The sequence below is a fragment of the Scyliorhinus canicula genome, chromosome 7, assembly GCF_902713615.1.
Source record: "Scyliorhinus canicula chromosome 7, sScyCan1.1, whole genome shotgun sequence".
NCBI lineage: Eukaryota > Metazoa > Chordata > Chondrichthyes > Carcharhiniformes > Scyliorhinidae > Scyliorhinus > Scyliorhinus canicula.
In genome coordinates this window covers 110105203-110127777 of record NC_052152.1, presented here as the reverse complement: position 1 = coordinate 110127777, position 22575 = coordinate 110105203, and the positions used below count along the sequence as shown (strand labels likewise).

At 46.9% G+C, this 22575-nt stretch overlaps 1 protein-coding gene across 3 annotated transcripts in view; it reads right to left on the bottom strand.

Moving 5' to 3' along the window:
- The window catches only part of LOC119969268 (5-hydroxytryptamine receptor 2A-like), a 694558-nt gene that overhangs the window by 167434 nt on the left and 504549 nt on the right, over nucleotides 1-22575 (bottom strand). For 2 of the 3 annotated variants that reach the window (XM_038802644.1, XM_038802645.1), the window contains one exon: nucleotides 11643-12763. In XM_038802644.1, the coding sequence (XP_038658572.1) occupies nucleotides 11643-12021 (379 nt within the window). In that variant the 5' untranslated portion in view covers nucleotides 12022-12763. Of the gene's footprint in view, nucleotides 1-11642; nucleotides 13510-22575 lie in introns of those variants that run through there. The other variant, XM_038802642.1, reaches the window with a different exon arrangement.

The window sequence follows — 22575 nt, the reverse complement described above, 5'->3', positions numbered from 1 at the left end:
AGGGGTCTTTTGAAGGAGGTAGGACAAATTGATAATCCTGCTAAAAAAGGCATATGAAATGCCACTTAGTATAACAGCAACGAGGTTATGGTAAATCTTTTCTGGGCAATATCCTTGAAGAAGGATATCAAAACTTCGGCAAGTATGTGGAGGAAATTTACAAGAGTGGTGCCAGTGATGAGGGCTTCAACTATGTGGAGAGACTGGGCTAGCTGGGATCCATTCTCTTTAGAGCAGAGAAGATTTAATTGAGACCGTCTGAATTTTTGATCATATACCTAGGGAGAAACCTTTTCCAATGGCAGGCGGGTCAGTAACTAGAGGACAGAGATTTAAGCTAATTAGCCAAAGAACCAAAGAGAGACAAAGAGAATGTCATGCAGCAAGTTATGATGATTTTAATGTACTGCCTAAAAGGTTGGTGGAAGCAAGGTCAATTGTAACTTCCAAAATGTAATTAGATAAATACTTGAAAAGGAAAAATAATTCTAGGGCGATGGAGGAAGGTGCAAGGGATTGGGACTTCTTTTGAAGAGCTGGCACAGTGGGCTGAATGGCCTCCTGTAGCCCAGACATTTGGGAGAGGCTGAAACCTTCATGTAAACTTTAATGACACAAAAAGTAATTCAAGCGAAAAGTATTTTTGTACTTTCAGGCATGCACACGCATACATTTCTTGTTAGCTTTATCTGTTATCAGTTTCTTTGTCCCATTTAGAAAGGCGTGATAATCATGATAAAACAACAATCTCTGGCATTGCAGTTCGGTTGAAAAAATATATTTTTAGGTTTAAGGCTTTTAACCATACAAATGATCCTCTTAGCGTTCTTGTTTGTTTATGTTTAGTATAGATTGTCAAATTCAGAAAACTAATTAATGTTGGAGGAAAAGGTAAACTGTGCATTTCTGGATTACATATCATGGCAAAGCATCAGCAAACTGTGAACTCCCTGGGCCAGGATTTTCTATCTACCATTATAAAAATGTTAAGACTCAGCAAAGCCTCATTATGTATTCTTGGCTGAGAGCCCAGACATCCATTAGGTGCGGAAACAGCTGCACCCCATGGAAACATTGCTTGATTGACATCTCTGGCTCTCTGACCTATTTTCTCAAATGCATATTGTTTATTTATACATGATAAAGAGGTTTCATTGGGCTTTTCACAGTAACTTCATTGAAGCCTACTCGTGACAATAAGCGATTTTCATTTTCATTTCATTTTCATTCATTCCATTCCATTTCATTTCATTTCATTTCATTGCTTGCAGTTCCAGCTATTGATATTTTAAAGGGTCTGGATAATTGACACCTTTGTGGGTCTGCAGTGAAAGCAATTTTTATTAAGAGAATAGAAGGTAATGAATGAACAACTTTATTTTTAAAGCTTTCTTCATACATCCTGTTGTTACTATAAGGTCAATTGGTTCTGTACAGAATGTATAGTGGGTGAATGGGCATAGAAATGCCATGGCTTGGCTTAAAGGATATGAGGGGCCATCGGGGGAATTCCTGGGCAGGGAGAGCATGAAGAGCTGTGGGGTTATGGGTTAGGGTTAGGGTTAGGGTTAGGGTTAGGCATGTTTGGTGTGGGGGCATCGGTAATACCTTTTGAACTTACCTTTCAAAAGGTTTCCTCATCCAGATTATGGTTCAGGACACCACTGAGGGATCACGAATATTGGGTCATTTAAAAACTGGTCCAACTCCACGAAAATTGCAAAGAGCTAAGAAATGGCTATCTCCACAAAGAAGCCACCCAGGTTGGGAGTATTGGATGTGGGCTCATAGCTCACACCAGCCGGCACCTTTATCCTGTACTGCTAAAAATTGGGGCAACAGGAATGGGGTCGGGAATCCTGGAATCCGGTCCTGGTTTCCATATTTATAGCTCCATGGAGTCACCCCATAATTATCCAGCCCATCTTGTGAAGGTGCATTCATTGACCTTGACCACCCATGTTGAGTCATTAGACTTTTTGTGGCAATGCTGCCATGCCCTTAGGTCCAGATTCTGGGAATTAACTTTTCTGGCCACCTGCTCTCACTCCATTGAATATGTCCCTTGAGAGCTTCTGGACCTTCCTGTGGAAACATGACGTTGGTTCTCCTGCCCACCTTCACCATTAATACCTCCAATGTCCATCCATCACCCTGAAACCCTTTCTGCCTCTTGGTGTTTCATTTACCTTGTTTTAAATTCTAACAGTACAGCTTTCATTCAAGAGGGACAGGTTGCCTTTAAGAAGACCAGGCGGACTACATCATAAACACATTACTAATCGCACCCCTGCTGAGCGCAGAGGCAGCTGGCAGTGTGAAGAGAAGCCAGCCGTGTGGGAGATGTTTGGCCCAATGCTACTACCTGGCAATTCCAACAGAACTGGCATGGGCAGATTCTGAGTCACAACTACCTTGTCCAATAAAATGGGACAGACAAATGTTTCAGCCTAAGTGTCGAAATGAGATGGAGTGGGGAAGAAAGGGATCTGGGGGTATGGATATTCAAATCATTAAAAGTAGCAAAATTGGTTAATAAGGCCATGAAAATATAACCAAAGCCCCAGGGTTAATTTCTAAAGGGTAGAATTGAAAAGCAGAGAAGCTGTGTTAAACTCAAATGGAACCACCACACTTGATGAACTGAGACAGATTTGGTCTCCATGTTATAAAAAATGACATCATGACACACAAGAAAGTGCAAAAAGGATAATGCCAGAACTAAGAGAGTGTCCATACCAAAAAAGATTAAATAGGCTGTATCGCCCTTCCCAAGAAAATACAAATGAACTGATAGAGGTCATTGCAATCATGAAGAGATTTGATAGACTTGATGTAAAGAAGATGTTTCTACTTGTGAGGAAGGCCAGAACTGGAGCCATGAATATAAGATAAATGTCTTAGAACATAGAACAGTACATAGAACAGTACAGCACAGAACAGGCCCTTCGGCCCTCAATGTTGTGCCGAGCCATGATCACCCTACTCAAACCCACGTATCCACCCTATACCCGTAACCCAACAACCCCCCTTAACCTTACTTTTATTAGGACACTACGGGCAATTTAGCATGGCCAATCCACCTAACCCGCACATCTTTGGACTGTGGGAGGAAACCGGAGCACCCGGAGGAAACCCACGCACAACAGGGGGAGGACGTGCAGACTCCACACAGACAGTGACCCAGCCGGGAATCGAACCTGGGACCCTGGAGCTGTGAAGCATTTATGCTAACCACCATGCTACCCTGCAGGTCTTACATTAGAGAAGATAAATACAGGACTATGGCGTACAAGAGTAAGGAGGCTATGTTGAATAAAGCAAAATACTGTGAATGCTGGAAATCTCAGGTCTGGCAGCATCTGTGGAGACAGAAACAGAGTTCACTTTTCAGTCCTGATGACTCTTCAGATTTTGAACTGGTACAAGACCTAGATTGGCCTCAATTGGAATACCACAGTTCTGAGTGCCACACTTTAGGAAGGATGTGAATGCATTAGAGAAAATGCAGAAAAGATTCACGAGGATGATTTTAGAGGTGAGGAACTTCAGTTTTGAAGATAGATTAGAGAAGTTGGTATTTTGCTTGGAGTGAAAAGGGCTGAGGGGAGACTTTAAAAAAATAAATAAATTTAGAGTACCCAATTCATTTTTGCCAATTAAGAGGCAATTTAGTGTGGCCAATCCACCTACCCTGCACATCTTTGGGTTGTGGGGGCGAAACCCACGCAGACACGGGGAGAATGTGCAAACTTCACACGGACAGTGACCCAGAGCCGGGATCAAACCTGGGACCTCGGCGCCGGGCTGAGAGGAGACTTGATACACGTATTCAAAATCATGAAGGACAGAGTAGATAGGGAGAAACTGTTCCCACTCATGAAAGGATGGAGAATAAGAGGGCACAGTAATTGGCAAAGGAAGCAAAAGTGGTATGAGGAAAAATCTTTTCACCCAGCGAGTGGTTAAGGTCTGGAATGCACTATCTGTGTTTTTATAAAAATTCATTTACGGGATGTGGGCATCACTGGCTAGGCCAGCATTTATTGTCCATCCCTGGTTGCCCTTCAGAAGGTGGTGGTGAGCTGCCTTCTTGAACTGCTTTAGTCCCTGTGGTGTAGGTCCGCCAACAGTGCTGTTAGGGAGGGAGTTCCAGGATTGTAACGCAGTGACAGTGAAGGAACGGCGATATAGTTCCAAGTCGCGATGGGAAGTGACTTGGAGGTGACTTCCAGGTGATGTGGATCCCAGGAATCTGCTGCTCTTGTCGTTCTGGATGGTGATGGTTTTGGGTTTGGAAGGTGTCGCCTAAGGAACCTTGGTGAGTTACTGCAGCGCATTTGTAGGTGGTACACACGGCTGCCACTGTTCATTGGTGGTGGAGGGATTGAATGTTCATGGAAGGGGGAGCATACAAGCGGAGCTGCATTGTCCTGGATAGTGTTGAGCTTCTTGAGTGTTGTTGGAGCTGCACTCATCCAGTCAAGTGAAGAGCATTCCATTACACTTCTCACTGTAGATGGTGGACAAGCTTTGGGGGAGCGTGAAGAGGTGAATTAGTCACCATAGGATCCCTAGCCTTTGACCTGCCCTGGTAGCCACAGTATTAATATGGCTAGTCCAATTCAATTTCTGATCAATGGTAACCCCCAGGATGTCGATTGTGGGGAATTCAGTGATGGCAATGCCATTGAATGTTAAGGGACAATGGTTAGATCATCTTTTGTAGGAGGTGGGCATTGCCTGGCACTTGTGACTTGCCACTTCTCAGCCCAAGCCTGGATATAAGTCTTACTGCATTTGGATAAGTGCTTCATTATTTGAGGAGTCGGGGGCAGCACGGTGGCACAGTGGTTAGCATTGCTGCCTACGGCGCTGAGGACCCGGGTTCTAATCCCGGCCCTGGGTCACTGTCTGTGTGGAGTTTGCACATTCTCCCTGTGTCTGCGTGGGTTTCGCCCCCACAACCCAAAGATGTGCAGGTTAGGTGGATTGGCCATGCTAAATTGCCCCTTAATTGGAAAAGATAATTGGGTACTCTAAATTTATTTTAAAAAATAAATTATTTGAGGAGTCGTAAATGGTGCAGTCGTCTGAGAACATCCCCACTTCTGACCTTATGATGGAAGGGAGGTCATTGATGGTTGGGCCTAGACCCTACCCTGAGGAACTCCTGCAATGATGTCCTGGAGCTGAGATGATTGACTTACAACCACCACAACCATCTTCCTTTGTGCCAAGTCTGACTCCAGCCAGCGGAGAGCTTTCCCCGCTGATTCCCATTGCGAGGGCTCCTTGATGACATACTCGGTCAAATGCTGCCTTGTCGCCAACAGAAGTCACTCTCATGTCTGGCTCTTTTGTCCATGATTTAACCAAGGCTGTAATGAGGTCCAGTCTTCAATTGAGTTTTCTGAGTGTGGAGAGGATGGGGCCCAAGATGGCCGCCCCCGTGGATCGCACGTGGCGGGCAGCAAGGAAGATGGCATCCAAGATGGCGGCCCCTATGAGTCGCCCATGGTGGACCGCGTGGTGGGGGTCCGCCAAGATGGCGGCCCCCATGGATGGCACGTGGCGGGTGGAGGCGGAGTCGGGGCATAGGCCGCTGCGTACCGGGGCCTGTGAGCCTGCGAGTGCGGAGAGCGATTACTTTGTGCCGCTGGAGTTTTAGGGGCTGGGGACTTCCTTGCCAAGCACACTCTGGCGTAGTGGCCTTTTTGCCCGCAGCTGCTGCAGGTCGCGTTGCGGGCCGGACAGTGCTGGGGCTGGCCACAAAAGTGGCAGGCTGGGGCAGCATGGTGGCTGGGTGGCCGTGCGGCGCAGGCCTGGGGGAGTCGCTGGTCGGGGGCCCATGACGGGGTCGCGCAGTCGGCAGGAAATGAGGTGAGGCTACGAAATGAGACCTCCGTAGTTGTAGCGAGTTCAACAGTATCTTCTAAATTTAGGGCCCCCTTCTCCAGCAGTCGCTGGCGCACGTAATTCGATCTAAGGCCTGCAACAAAGACATCACAGACAGCAAGTTCTCTATGCTCTGTAGCAGTTACAGCCTGATAATTACAGTCCCGGGATAAGGCTTTTAAATCTCTGAGGAATTCTTCTAGCGATTCTGTAGGGCGCTGGCGGCGAGTAGTAAAAACGTGGCGCGCATAGACCTCATTGATAGGCCTCACGTACATTCTATCGAGTAGGGCCAGGGCCTCTGTATATGAGCCGGTGCAGTTTAGCGGAGTAGATGTATGATGGCTCACCCTCCCGTGCAGTAGACTGAGTTTCTGCTCCTCCGTCGCTTCTGGGGTGCTTGCTTCAGCCAGGTAGGCCTTAAAACATCGGAGCCAATGCGAAAAGTTTTCTTTCGCCTCTGCATCCTGCGGGTCGAGTTCCAGTCGGTTAGGCTTGAGGGCTGATTCCATGGTCATTCCTTACTGTTTCTTAAGACGATTAAATTGATGAGACCATCAATTCATGCGACACGTGGTTAGAAGTGAACAGTGGTTTTAATCGTCTTACAACAGAGCCTGCCTGTGACACGATGAACTCCAGATGAACTGCAGGCAGGCTCTCAGCATCAACCTTTATACTTCCGGTTAGGTGGGAGGAGCCCAGTACAAACTCCCGTACACTCCCAGGGCATCTCCCCCTAGTGGCAGCGCAGTGCAACTGCTCGTGTGCCGAGCTTACAGAGACATAGTAATACAGTGTGAATTACGCTACTGTGATTCACCACATTAGGGTGATGCAAGTACTACATGTAAAACCCAAGCTAGGATACTAACAGCAGCAGTTTAAGTTTACTGAGGGCAGGGAGGGGTGTTGTGGGGGATAGGTGTTGTGGGGGATGGGATTTTGGATGGGAAATCCAAAAGATTTAATGCGATGGTAAGCATTTTGTGTCCTCGACAGGTTCTCCCTCTGACTGTCTGCCTGATTGACTGACCTGGCTTCCAGTCAGATATCAAGGATTCCATTAAAGGTTGCAGGAGCAGATCGGACTGATTCCAGTGGAGACATTGAGAGCTGGAGATGAGAGGCAATTTGAGAGGCTTGACCCACAAGCAATGCTGTATGTACCTTCTCTCCGAAGAAGTCCTCAGTTACCTTCGGCTGCGCAGTTTACAAGAGGCTTGGGAAACCTTGCTGGCTGCTTTTAAACATAAAAGCTAGTTAAAGATGAAACTGCCAGCCTCATTAAAACATTTAAATTATCAGCCCAGCTCCTAGGAATTGGATGGCAGTCCATTCCCTACGCCTCACTCTTGGCTGCATCCATTAAACCTAGCAGTAGGTGGACTGGGGCATGTTTCAAATCTTTTACATATTACACCTGCTTGGGGTATTAAAATTCACCCCTTGCTTTATGCAGCCCTCTGTCTGTCAACATGTAAAATTAAATCTGCATACGTGAGCACTTACAATGTGACTCGATACAGAAACATTTCTGCAAAAAATAACAATGGGAAAACCATATTAAAGCATTTTGCTTTCACTGTTTGTCAATGATCAACAGTAATACCAATTGGCATTTATATAACGCCTTGAATGTAGTAAAACTTCCCAAGGTGCTCTAAGGGAACATTATTGAATAAAATTTAATCCTGAACCACATAGGAGTTAATACGACAGAAGACGGAGATTGATTTTAAGCATAAAAGCAAATTACTGCGGATGCTGGAATCTGGGCCGGGATTCTCCCCTTACCCGGCGGGGCCGGGGGTCCCGGCATAGCGGAGTGGCGCCAACCACTCCGGCATCAGGCCTCCCCAAAGGTGCGGAATTCTCCGCACCTTTAGGGGCAAGGCCCGCGCCGGAGTGGTTTCCGCCACGCCGACTGGCGGCAAAACTGGCGCCAACGGCCTTTGGCGCCCGCCGCCTGGCGTCGGAGCTGGCCGAAAGGCCTTCGCTGGTCCACGCAGGCGCCGGTGCATCAGCGGCCGTAGATGTCACCACCAGCGCATGCGCGGTGTGGGGGTCTCTTCCGCCTCTGCCATGATGGAGGCCATGGCGGCGGCGGAAGAAAAAGAGTGCCCCCACGGTACTGGCCCGCCCGCTGATCGGTGGGCCCCGATCGCGGGCCAGGCCACCGTGGGGGCACCCCCCAGGACCCCGGGGGCCCGCTCGCGCTGCCAATCCCGCCAGCACCAGAGGTGCTCCAATTCCCGCCGGCGGGAGAGGCCTGTCAGCGACAGGACTTCGGCCCATCGCGGGCCGAAGAATCGCCGCTGGGGGCCCGCCGATCGGCGGGGTGTGATTCCCGCTCCCGCCGATTCCCAGGTGGCGGAGAATTCTGGCCATGGCGGGGGTGGGATTTACGCCGGCCCCGGGCGATTCCCCGACCCTGCGGGGGGTCGGAGAATTCCTTCCCTGAAATGAAAGAAAAAATGCTGGAAAATCTCAGCAAGTCTGGCAGCATCTGAATGGAGAGAAAAGAGTTAACGTTTCGAGTCCGATGACTCTTTGTCAAAGCTTCAGATGCTGCCAGACTTTCTGTGATTTTCCAGCATTTTCTCTTTCATTGATTTTAAGCAGCATCTTGAAGGAGGAGAAAGAAGTAGAGTTGGGAAGCTGTAGGGAGGGAATTCTAGAGTTAGGGCCTTGGCAACTGAAGGCATAGTCATCAATGACAGATCGATTTATAACTGAGGAAGCACCATGAAGTCAAATTTGAAGGAGTATGGAAACCATGCAGGAGGATCCAGAGATAGGGCAGGGTGAGCCCACTGAGTGATTTGAAAACATGGGCGAGAATTTCACAATTGAGATGTTAATTTAATTTATTCTTTATTTTAAAAAAATATATAAATTTAGAGTATGCAATTCTTTTTATCCTAATTAAAGGGCAATTTAGTGTTTCCAATCCACCTACCCCACCCATCTCTTTGTGTTGTGCGGGGGAGATCCATGCAGACACGGGGCGAATGTACAAACTCCACACGGACAGTGACCCGGGGCCGGGATCGAACCCGGGCACTCGGCGGCGTGAAGCAGCAGTGCTAACCACTGTGCCACCGTGCTGCCCTTAATTTCTTCTTTCATGGGATGCGGATGTCACTGGAAAGGCAGCATTTGTTGCCCATCACTAATTGCGCTTGAACGGAGTGGCTTGCTAGGCTATTTCAGAGGACAATTAGGAGTCAACCACATTGCTGTGGGTCTAGAGTCCCATGTAGGCCAGACGTGAAGGGCTTTAGTGAACCAGATGGTTTTTTCGCAACAATCGATGATAGTTGTTATCGTGACCATCACTGGGACTAGCTTTATATTCCAGATTTATTAATTAATTCTAAATTCCTCCAGCTGCCTTGGTGGAATTTTAAACCATATCCACAGAGGATTAGCCTCGGTTTCTGGATTACCAACCAATGATATTACCACTATACCCCCACCTCCTCCAATGTCAGGGACAAGAATATTGAACATCATAGAGAATCATAGAATTTACAGTGCAGAAGGAGGCCATTTGGCCCATCGAGTCTGCACCGGCCCTCAGGAAAGAGCACCCCTCTTAAGCCCATGCCTCCACCCTATCCCCGTAACCGAGCAACCCCACCTAACACCGAGGGAAAATTATCACCACCAATCCTCCGAACCTGCATATCTTTGGACTGTGAGAGGAAACACGGTAGCACGGGTTCACGGTAGCATTGTGGATAGCACAATTGCTTCACAGCTCCAGGGTCCTAGGTTCGATTCTGGCTTGGGTCACTGTCTGTGCGGAATCTGCACATCCTCCCCGTGTATGCGTGGGTTTCCTCCGGGTGCTCCGGTTTCCTCCCACAGTCCAAAGATGTGCAGATTAGGTGGATTGCCCATGATAAATTGCCCTTTAGTGTCCAAAATTGCCCTTAGTGTTGGGTGGGGTTACTGGGTTATGGGGATAGGGTGGAAGTGTTGACCTTGGGTAGGGTGCTCTTTCCAAGAGCTGGTGCAGACTCGATGGGCTGACTGGCCTCCTTCTGCACTGTAAATTCTATGAAACCGGAGCACCCAGAGGAAACCCACGCAGGCACGGGGAGAACGTGCAGACTTCCACAGACAGTGACCCAAGCCGGGAATCGAACCTGGGACCCTGGAGCTGTGAAGCAATTGTGCTAACTACTGTGCTACCATGCTGCCCAAAAAGTACCAATCATTTATTTTTTATAAATTTAGAGTACCCAATTATAATTTTTTTTTTCCAATTAAGGGCCATTTTAGCATGGCCAATTCACCTAACCTGCACATCTTTTGGGTTGGTGGGGTGAAACCTGCGCAGACATGGGGATAATGTGCAAACTCCACACGGGATAGGGACCCAGGGCCGGGAATTGATTCCGGGTCCTCAGCGCCATCGTCCCAGTGCTATCCACTGCGCCACCGTGCTGCCCTAAAAAGAACCAATCATTAAGTACCAATGGTCATCAGATGCTTTATCATGGTCAGGTGCACAGGCTCTGTCATGGACATAACCTCAGCTTCCACCCTGAAAAGGATGCGCTCCACGCAAAGCTCTGTGCAAAATCCCTGTGATAGTTCAGGAGACTGGGCTTAGGTAGGGTGTTCTCTTTCAGAGGGTCAGTGCAGACTCGATGGGCCGAATGGCCCCCTTCTGCACTGTAGGGATTCTATGGATTCTACTGTATGGAAGTTGTCTTTAAAAACGTTGGTTTTCATTACTCAATCCACACTTAGTCCCAGATTTCCCACCATTGGAGTTAAAAATGACTGGCATGTAGTTAGCATGAGCAGGCACATTATGGTCCCCCTGCCCGATCTTCAATTTTCCCAATTCCAAACCCCATGATTCAACGCCCAAGCCCAGGCTTTTGGGGCAGGTTAAAGCATTCAAGTGAAACTTCAAGTGAAGATACAAAAGGCAGTTCAATGGGTCCATTTAATTATATTATTGTGAGCCATGTATCTTTTCTTAAGTGTTATTAAAACCCTGATTTAGTACATTAAAATTTTCAGTTGTCAGAAAGAAAAGATAAAGCTTTCAGAAAGTATTTTCAAAAATTTGGGAAAAGCTGGTGGTCAAATTGCAGTGTTAGAGTAATGTAGCAGTACGTGTCCTACTGTATGGCATGGATAATATTGAGAATACCTATCCCTGTGGCACCAGAGAACTAACAGGTACTACCAGACACTAACAATGAGTTTTCAATTAAACACGTGCTACATGCACCAGGTACAATATGTCACCAGTTCACTTTGTGCTTGCTTTTTGTAGTACATAATTAAAATTATACAGGAGGAATGCTCAGGAGCTGAAGATTTGGCCAAAACAACGCAATATAAAATCTGTAAGAGGCCAATGACTCATCTGGTGGGATCTGCATTTCTATTTCTGTTTCACAAAGAACAGCATAAAGTACTTAACCTATTCGGGGAATACGTGACCTAAATGCACCCGCACATTCTGCACTTCTCTGCAGGCAACAAAATCTAACATTTAAGAAAGATAATGGGTAGCATTTCAAAGCTGAGCTGGTTTCTCGTGCTAAATCAGATCACTGTTCTAATCAGTTCATCCACATAATTGCTAGGACTACGTTTGCTTTATTCAGCAGTAATTTGCTCGCTTTTCACACAACAGAGGATAGAGGGAAACGGAGAGTAGATTTAATTTTTAAAAAATATTATCTATGAAAAATGCTGTACTTACTTACCATACAGAACAGTGATCAGTGAGACAGGCATGACGAGGATCCCGACCAGCATGTCTGCTATTGCCAGAGACATTAGGAAGTAGTTGGTGGCATTCTGCAGTTTTTTCTCCAGTGACACTGCCATGATAACAAGAATGTTTCCACCAATTGTTAAGATTATTATGATGATTATAAGCAGAGCTGGCCAGTTTTTCTCCTTTCTGTCACCACAGACTTCGTTTAGTAGGGCTTCTGGAGCTAGAGTAAGATTACAAGAGCCAGATCGATTTGCAAATCCTGTCGGGGCTCTGCTACCGAATGCACTGAGATTCAGCAATAAAGCTGCAGAGGAGTACGTGGTCAAATTGAGAGAGTTCCCTACTTCAGTTAAAGAACTCATTCTCTGAACCTCAGCTTTCAAGACAAATCAGCAAAATCGATCACATTTGAAATGTCTCTCCGTCATAGTTGAAAGGAACATGGGTCCTGCCACCGAACGCCATGAACGTGGGTACCGAAAGCCGTCAATCACCTAGTCTCTCCTGAGCAGCATTAAAAGACCACATTCACTCAGGTCCCGTTACTATTCCTAGAAAATACATACTCCAGTCCGAAACTGCAGCAGCTAAACCATCCCAAATGATTCACATTTGTGTGTGTTCATTGATGGTTCCTTTCAGTAACTTCTCCCAAAGACAATTTTCTTTTGAAAATGAGGTTGTTTCCATTGCGGTCAAAGGAAAACAATCTTTATCCCAGATCGAAACGGCATGTGCAAAAGCAGTCCTTAACCTCAGACTTGTTATTCATTCTTCACTAAATAAAGCTGCTGATGTTACACCTTCAAAAGCTAAAATGATTTCCGTCTTGCTTCAGATGGATAGTTTCCCAGCAGTAAGGCTTGCAGAGTGGACGTGCTTGTTTGTCAGTTAGGAAGATCAGTCTGTGGTCTGTGTATTTTCATTCATCCTCCAGTGCATTTGCTCGCTGTCTTTCTGTCAGTTGCTCTCACCTCCCTTTGGCAGGGAATCAGCAGTGACTGCTCAGTGTGGGTGGGCTGTACCACTAAGTATGGGACTTCCAGTAAAGCACTTTCATCATCTTTTCTACCAGTACCCGTTGCAATGTTCCTCCGTCAGACACTGAAAGGATAAATAGGATATGAGCAATGCTTTAACTACCTGAGATGATGTCATTACAATCATACACGTTCATCAAAAAGATTAATTTCCACAGAGAGCACTTCATTTAATGCTTCGAAGAAATTATTACCACTCTATCTGTAATTATCATACAAACTCCACAATGAATACTTTGACTTAGCATCTACATTCATGTAAGAAAGATAATTGACTGTATGACTGATGGACAAGAGCAGTGGGGGTACTTTATACAAATTTATCCAAGTTTAGCTTATTTGGGATAATTTATAAAATGAAATCATAGTCCAGAACAAGTCGAGGACTCACAAGCATGCATGTAGTTTTGCATAATTCATGATCATGTTTGTGAACAGTCCATATACATCAACTCATATATATCAACACAGTTTATGATCTACTACATTCAAAAGTACAGACTATGATTAACACATATGCATAAACACATTCCAAGATCTACCCACGTACATAACCACAGTCCATGATCAACTCATATGCATAAATACAGTTCAAGATCTATGCACATACATAAACACAGCTCATGATCTACCTACATTCATGAAGACTTACAAGCCTTTGTAAAACTACTTACTGTGCTCACCCCAGTCCAACGCCGGCATCTCCACATCATACATTCATGAATACAGTCCATCATTATCTCATATACATAAACACAGTGAGAAATCTACTCAATTACATAAACATTGATATACATAAACAAAGCTTGTGATCTAACCATACACAAAATTATAGCCCAAGACTTATTCATATATACAATTATCTATAAACAGAGTCAAGATCTACTCATATAATATGTAAAGTCCGTGGTCGACTTTATTTAAGGATATCCACAGTCCATGATAAACTCATAGAGATAAACACAGTCTGTGATCTGGTCATAAGCCTGAACAAAGTTAATGATTAAATCTTATACAAAACTATGGTCCATAATTAATTCATTTACCATCCATGATCTATTCAAAAGCACAGAGACAGTTCATGATCTTCAATATGCATAAACACAGTCCATGATCGACTCATATACAAACACACAGCCAGTATTATACTATACACATAACCACAGCCCTTGATCTAACCATACACATAACCACAGCCCTTGATCTAACCATACACATAACCACAGCCCTTGATCTAACCATACACATAACCACAGCCCTTGATCTAACCATACACATAACCACAGCCCTTGATCTAACCATACACATAACCACAGCCCTTGATCTAACCATACACATAACCACAGCCCTTGATCTAACCATTTACATAATTATCGTCCTTGATATATTTATATACATAAATACAGCCCATGGACTACTCATAAGCATGAACACACGATATGATTTACGGGCTTGCATAACCACTGTCCCTGATGTAAACAAACTACAGTCTATCAACTGTTCATACACAAAATTGCAATCTATGATCTACATAGTGTGTAAACACAGCCCATGGCTAATCTTATGTATATCCAAAGCCTATGATCAAATCATGTTCATAACCACAGTCCAGTATATATTAATATACATAAACACAATTCAGGACCTACAAAATATATAATCACAGTTCACGATCTGCTGATACAGATAAATACAGTGCAGGCTCTACTCCGAAGCATAAACATTGTCCATGATCGACTATATACAAAACAACAGGCCATGACGAATTCACATAATTTTAACACTAATCTCTTATGTGGAACTTTGTCGAATGCCTTCTGAAGGTCCAAATAAACCACATTCACTGACCCCCTCATCGTCAACAATACTAGTTATATCCTCAAAGAATTCCAGTAGATTTGTCAGGCATGATGTCCCCTTCATAGATCCATGCTGGCTCTTTCCGATTCTGAAACTGTTCTGCAAGTGCTCTGCTAGTAAATCTTTTATAATGGACGATAGCACTTTCCCCACAACCGACAAAAGGCTGCTTGGTCTATAATTCCTTGTTTTCCCTGTACCTCCCTTCTTAAATAGTGGTGTTACATTAGCTACCCTCCAATCTACAGGAGCTGTTCCAGAGTCTATAGAATCCTGACCAGGATATGCTCATATCTAAAACCACAATCCATGATCGACTTATATACATGAACACTTCAGTCCACGATTTGTTATAAATAGTCCATGAGCTACTCAAGAGCTTAAACACTAATATATACAAAAACATAACCACAGTGTGGACAGACTTACGTTGAATTTGAAAGGGTTAAACTAAGTCATTTTGATAAGTAGGTGCTAGCATTAAAAGTGGAAGAAACCTATGATGCCTTGAGGGAGATAATCCTGTTGGATGGATTTAAAGATTCATTGCCTACAATGATTAGACCTCACATTGAGGAGGAGAAAGTTAAAACTGGCAGACAAGCCGTGGAACCTGTGGATGACTGCGTTGGTTCATAGACCAAAGCCGTTCTTTGGACCCACCTTAAAATCAGAGAAAGCTAGAAACTGGGAAGCTGCAAGAGAGGATATGCCAACCAGAGAGGGAGTGGGTGGAAACTCCAAGGAAGCTTCACCTCAAAATAAACCAGAGGTGAAGGGGTGCGGAAAGTAAGAAAACTCAAAACCTGTCAGGCTTGCTGGGGGTGGCTGTCTGGGCCAGGGGGAGTAGCAGGGTGCCAAGTCCGTGAAGTCAGGGTGTCCCCTCGGGATTAGGGTAACCTGGCTCAGACTGCCAATGCAGCAGTATGGTATTTAAACACACCAGTTTGATGCTACTTACAGGCTCTTGACTATTCACAATGCTGACTGCTCACTGTACCCAGTAAATGCTCTGAGTGCCTCTGGTCATGTGGGAACTCACCAAGCCAACCCCTCTGGAAACTCTCAGGCCCCAGCAGTACCTTCAATGGGATTGTTGTGGCCATGTTTAATCGGCTGTACACCAGGTGCTGGCATCCTCAGTGTACTCATCAGAAGCGCAGCCCCACTGCAGGAGAAGCACAGGACTAGCAGTGCTCACTCCAAACAAAGGATACATGCAGCCTTTGACACCCAGTCCCTCAGCTAGCCCATCCCTCAGGACAATGAGCTGTCTCCAAACACTGCCTGTGCATCGTGCCCCTGCTCACATCCACCCTGCCTCCCGTTAGGAAACTTGCCCATAACAAACTGAATGTCGGGAAAAGCGAGGTTTTCCCGGTGAAAGAGCTGGCACAGCGGGCTAATTTAGCGGGGGATGCCATTTACGATGGCGAGGGATAGGTTTAGATATTTCGGGATTCAGGTAGACGGGGCTCCATAAGTGGAACTTAACGAAGCTGATGGAGGAGGCCAGGGAGGATCTTAGGAAGTGGGATACACTGCACTTAACGTTGGCGGGGAGGGTCCAAGTGGTGAAAATGAATATTCTGCCAAGGGTCTTGTGTATTTTTCAGGCTCTCTCGATCTTTATACCAAAGGCCTTTTTTCGGAAAGTGGATACGATCATTTCGGACTTTGTATGGGCGGGGAAGGTGCCGAGGTTGGGGAGGACCCTGCTACAGAGGCCGAACTTGCTTCATTATTATTGGGCGGCGAATGTGGACAAGGTGCGGCAGTGGTGGGAAGGAGGAGAAATCTTGTAAGGGGTGTAGTTTGAGGGCTATGGTGATGGCAGCGTTGCCAATGGCTCCAAGCAGGTATTCAGGGAGCCCAGTGGTGCAGTCCACGGTGAAGATATGGAATCAGCTGAGGAGGCATTTTAGGGTGGAAGGGATGTCGGTGCTAATGTCACTGTGCGAGAATCAAGGGTTTGAGCCCGGGGGGGGGGGTTGGATAGTGTATACAGGAGGTGGAGGGATGTGAGGCTGGTCAAGGCGAGGGATTTGTATTGGGAGGAAGGGTTCGCCTGTCTGGAGGAGCTAACGGAGAGGGTAGAGCTGCTGAGGAGGAGTGAGTTCAGGTATCTGCAGGTTAGGGACTTTACGCGAAAGGTCTGGAGGGGGTTGCCGGAATACAACCTGCTGCTTCCGGATGTGGAAGGGGAGGGAGGAATTGGCTGGGGTAGCAGGGAGGTGAGTGGGTGGTGAAGATCAAGGAGAAATGGGAAGCAGAGTTGGGAGGGGAGATCAAGTGGGGAGAATGGAGTGAGGCACTGTGAAGAGTAAACGGGACCTCTTGTGCAAGGATGAGCCTGATACAGTTTAAGGTGGTGCACAGGGTGCATATGACTCGGGTGAGAATGAGTGGGTTCTTTCAGGGGGTAGCAGATGAGTGTGAGAGGTGTGGGCGGGGCCAGCGAATCATGCGCACATGTTTTGGGGTTGCGAAAAATTGGGAAGATTTTGGGCGGGAGTGTTCGCGGTCTTAGCAAGGATAGGGGAGGAGGGAGTGGCCCCGGACCCTTTGGTGGCAATATTTGGGGTTTCAGAGAAGTGGAGCTCATGGGGAGGAGAATGGCCGATGTCTTGGCCTTCGCCTCTCTGATTGCACGGTGAAGAATTTTGCTGGAGTGGTAGCAGCATGGTTGGGTGGCCTGTACGACTTCCTGTGGTTGGGGGAAGATAAAGTCTGAGTTAAGGGGCTCAGTAGGGGGGGATTTGAGAAAAGGTGGGGGATGTTTGTGACCGTGTTTGAGGAGCTGTTCGTCGCAGGGGGGTGGGGGGAGGGGGGTGAAAAAGGGTGAAAATCTGTATAGACTGTATAGTTGTATGTTTCCCGGGGCGTTTATTTGCTGTAACCCGTTTTGATACATGCTTGTAATAAAATACATTTTTTTATAAAAAGGAACTTGATCAGCTCTCTGTCACAATCTGTGTGTTACATCCAAGCCCACATTACACTGCAGCTAAGGTCCCAGCATATGCACACTTCCCTCGCTCACCCCCATCTGTAGGACAAGCCCACACACAAGCCCCTAACCATGGAGGCGATTGGTGGCACACAGTGACCTTCTCCACCGCACAACTGACTGCCACCCTGCTGGCGGGATAACACATGGCCCACCCAGTGAGGAGACCCATAGTAGATCCCACTGGGGGAAACAGGGCAGGGGTCACAGAGCCCATCGCTTACACAGGTTGCAGCAGATACCGGTACCCCTATTGACAGGAACGGGTGGTGAGGATAGAGGATCACCACATCACAGGACCCACAGGGATCAGTGTTGGGGCCCTTGCTGTTGTGCTTTATATAAATGATTTAGACATGAATGGAGGAGGGCTGATCAGTAAGTTTGCGGATGATACGAAAATTGGTGGAGTGGTAAATCGTGAGGAGGATAGCCTTCAATTACAGGAGGATAATAGACGGGCTGGTCAGATGGGCTGATCAGAGACAAATGGAATTCAATCTGGATAAGTGTGAGGTGATGCACTTGGGCAGGACAACAAAGCAAGGGAATACATGATAAACGGCAGGACCTTGGGGAGTACCGAGGATCAGAGGGTCCTTGGTGTGCATGTACACTAGTCCCTTAAGGTAACAGAGCAGATGGATACAGTGGTTAAGAAGGCATATGGTATACTTGCCTTTATTATCTGAGGCACAGAGTTTAAGAGCAGGGAGGTTATGCTGGAACTGTATAAAACATTGGTTACACCGTGGCTGTAGTGATATGCCTGTAATATTATAGATGGATGGTGTGTGAGCTCCAACCAGTAGGTGGCGGTGCAGACACACCATGCGGTCTCAAGACCGTGGTCATGTGACCAGGGACTCCAATATAAGTGGGGTCACATCCGGCCATCACCAGAAGGTTGTAGGAGATGGTAGTAAGACATACAGGTGAATAGTCGTGCTAGGTGTAGTTCCAGAGGAGCACAAAGATACTCCATGATAATTTGCTCCGTAACAGATCACTATCTTACCACGTGTCATTCAATACAGATCCTGGTTTGGACAAGTCAAGGTGATTGGTGGATTCCTTTGCATGACATAGAAGACCAAACACAACAGCAGCTGGAGTATTGTGTGCAGTTCTGGAATTCACATGACAGGTGGGATGTGATAGCCCTGGAAAGGGTGCAGAGGAGATTTACCAGGATGTTGCCTGGGCTGGAGAGTTTTAGTTCTGAAGAGAGATTGGATAGTCTTGGATTGTTTCCCTTGGAGCGGAGGAGACTGAGGGGGTACATGATTGAGATGCACAAAATTATGAGGAGCATAGATAGAGTAGACAGGAACAAACGTTTCCCCTTGGTGGAGGGATCAATGACCAGGGGGCATAGATTAAGGTGAGGGACAGGAGGTTTAGAGAGAATGTGAGAAAATACCTTTTCACCCAGAGGGTGGTGGGAGTCTGGAACTCACTGTCTGAAAGGATGGTGGAGGCAGAGAGCCTCAGAACATTTGAGAAGAATTTAGATGTTCACCTGTGATCTCAAGGCATACAAGGCTATGGGCCAAGTGCTGGAAAATGAGATTAGAATGGTCAGGTGGTTGTTTTTGACTGGCGCAGACTCGATGGGCCGAAGTGCCTTTTCTTTGCTGTATGATTCTATGACTTCTATGACAGGTCCGGTGCCACTCACTGATGGGGACAGGGGTGCAGTGCGGACAATAACATATCAAAGGGGCTGTGTGAGGGGTGGGGGTTGGGTTGGGGGTGACATGTTGAGGGTGTGCAGCAGTACAATCCAGGGTCACCATGTAACTTGGTGGCTTTGGATGGTCAAGGGAATTCTCATTTGCTGACATTCTCTGTCTGTCTCACTATCACTCTCTCTCTCACCCCCTCCTTCCCCCGGCCACCACCACAGAGAATTAATTTTGGAGTCCAGCCAGCTATGTTCACTATCTACAAGGCCACTGCTGCTATTGCAGAGGCACGGAGTCTGGAGGAACAGGACCAGCCCAGGGAGGCCCCTGCGCAAGAGGAGCCTGCCCCAGAAGAGCAGGAGCCAGCCGGTGAGGCTCAACAGGTCGAGGAGGAGGTGCGAAGAAGGCGTCGCATCACAGCACATGTATACAGTCAGTACCTGTCCTTTGAGGAGCTGCTGGACCGCTTGTGGTGACGCCAACTCCAACTGACCAGGGAGACTGTGCACCATTTGTGCACCCTGGGGGTTTGGAGGAGGGCACCGATTCCTGGTGGCCATCAAGGTGAACCTTTAAGCCTCAGGGTCCTTCCAGGACTCGAGCACGGATCTGTGTGGGATCTCACAAACATCTTGCACAGGCGCTTCCATGCTGTTATAGATGCCGAGACATCAATCTATATTACCTTCAATCTGGACCAGGCCTATCAGAATGCGCAGGCAGCAGGGTTCACTGCTATCACTGGCATGCCCCAGGTCCAGGGGGTGATCGATGGAATGCATGTCTCCTTCTGAGCATCGGTTCAACAGGTAGTGCCCTTTATGTGCAGTTGTATGTGACCACCACCTGCATCTCATGTACGTCTGCGCCTGATATCCTGATAACGATGCCCTTGCAGCAACCAGGAACATCACTGAGCAGTGCATTGGCATCCTAAAGATGCGTTTCTTACGCCTCGACTGCTTTGGTGGGGAACTCCAATATAGCCCCAGGAGGGTCTCAAGCATCATGTTGGCCTGCTATGTCCTGCACGACATTGCACAAAAGGGGGGAGGGGGCATGCTGGAGAAGGAGGACGAATGGCAGGCCTCATCTAATGAGGAGGATGTCCATAATGATCCATTTGTGGAGCCCATGCTGGCAACGCCACCCAACAGGTGATCCAGGGCCACATCATCTTGGAGGCTTGGCCACTGGCTGCTCCCCTACCCTTTCCCATCTCTCCAGCCACCCCACTCCAAAATGAATTGCACTTCCTCATAACTGCTCACCTCTTCCCTCTCCCTCAATCCTTCATTCAACCTTCCCTCTCCCTCAGTCCTTCACTCTACCGTCCCTCTCCCTCAGTCCTTCTCTCCACCTTTCCCCCTAGTCTTCCACACCCTCCCACTACCAGAGCTCCCCCTGCCCCCTTCAAGGGTCCTACCAGCATCACCACAGAGTGTTAGCCCTGGGTTGGCGATATCAGCAGGCCTTGTCCATGGGACAGAGGATGATGATGACTTGCAGTGAGATAAGCTCTGGAGCTCCTCAACATTTGATAAGGTCTGACTCCTGCCTTTAGAATTACATTCCAATATCCACACAGGTGATCTCTGCATGTATGCTGACCAATCCATCTCATGGGTACATATATCTTGGGGATTGGGGGGTGGGGGAGGGTTTATGGGAGATGCTGAATGGCTCTATTTCACTGGGGATGCTCTTGCACAAGGCAGGCTCACACGTCTGGCCCCATGCCCTGCTACCTCTCGCTAAGTGTGACGTCATGTGGGATGTTCATGTGTCATGGGGCCTTGCCCCGCCTCATCCTCCAGCATCCCCACGTTTAGTTAGATCTTTCTGGAAAGAGATAGTTAGATCCCTCCATCCAGGCTGCGGAATCAAAAGTGAAACCAAACTGGAACCTTGTGACTCTGAAAACAGTCCAGTGGGATCAATAGCGTCCAGCAGTCTGTCCATCTCAGATTCTTGAAATCGCGGTACTTCTCTTCTATGGGCCATTTTCTTAGCTGTAACGAGAGTGTCTGGTGAGTGGAGCGCTTATAAGCAGCTTGTCAGGCACATTAGCACAAATTCTGGCCCCAGTGAATCACACGCCAGTGGGAATGGGAATTGTTCGCAATTCACATGGGCAGAGTGCTGGTCCGTTTGCATGTCCTGAATCTCGAAACAAATAGCGCCCCAAGGAACAAGAACTGCCGTTATTCAGTTCCGGCGGGAAAACCTAGTCCCTCAAATGGAGAATCGAGTCCGTAATCAGAGGGCCATTGAAATTAATTCAGGAAAAATGACTAAATATGAAGTCAGAGACTACTTTTTTAGATACGTCTCAAATATCAGGGATCGTCTGAATGGGGCTTGTCGAGTAAACATTTAAGGACAGCCCAGCAGGGAACGAAAGCAAGGACTGAAAGGAAGGCCCAGATTCATAGTTTGACAAGAGAGTGCTCATGTTGTTACCTGTGTCAGGTGAACTCCTGAAAGCTAGATTCAGTGGGCTGCACACATTGAAAGGAAATTGAGCGAGCTAAGCTATCCGGTACGCAAAAAGCACACAGAATGTGTCGTGTAAACATGTTAAAGAAGATGAGAACAAGCATGAGGTCTTGTTAATAATGAAGCAAGGAAAGCCAAGGGGTCAAACCCTGTCAGTGAATTTCTCTATAATTCATTTGGACAGTGAGGACATACTGGAACATTTAAATCCGAGGTTAAGACAGCTCCCAGATAAGAGCCGGAGTATACTGACAGAGTTACTACAGTCTTATAAATGTATTTTCAGAGATATACTAGGTCTACAGGGGTAGTGACGCATGACATAGATGTGGGGGTCACCATTCCAATCAACCAACATCCATATAGGTTAAGTACAGCTAGGTTATCGCAAGTATAGGTGGAAATAGATGCTCGAGAATGACATTATTGAATTGAGTTCTAGTAACTGGAACTCCCCTATCGTCATGGTGCCCAAACTGGATGGAATCCAGAGAATCCAGGGGGAGCTTGGACTACAGGTGGATCTATGCTCTAGCCAAGAGGGATTGGTTTCCTATTCCACGTTTGGAAGACTGCATCAAAAGTGTTGGACGGGTGCAATTCATCACCAAATAGACTTGTTAAAGGGCTACTGCCAAGTACCTCTGACTGAGAGGAAAAAGGAGATCTCTGCCTTTGTGATGTCACAAGGACTGTATCACGTCAAAGTTATGCCATCCAGGATGGATAACACCCCTGCCACTTTTCAGCGGCTCACTAACGGAGTGATTTGAGGATGGAGTCACTGCCATATACATTGAAGACTTAGTGGTGTTTAGC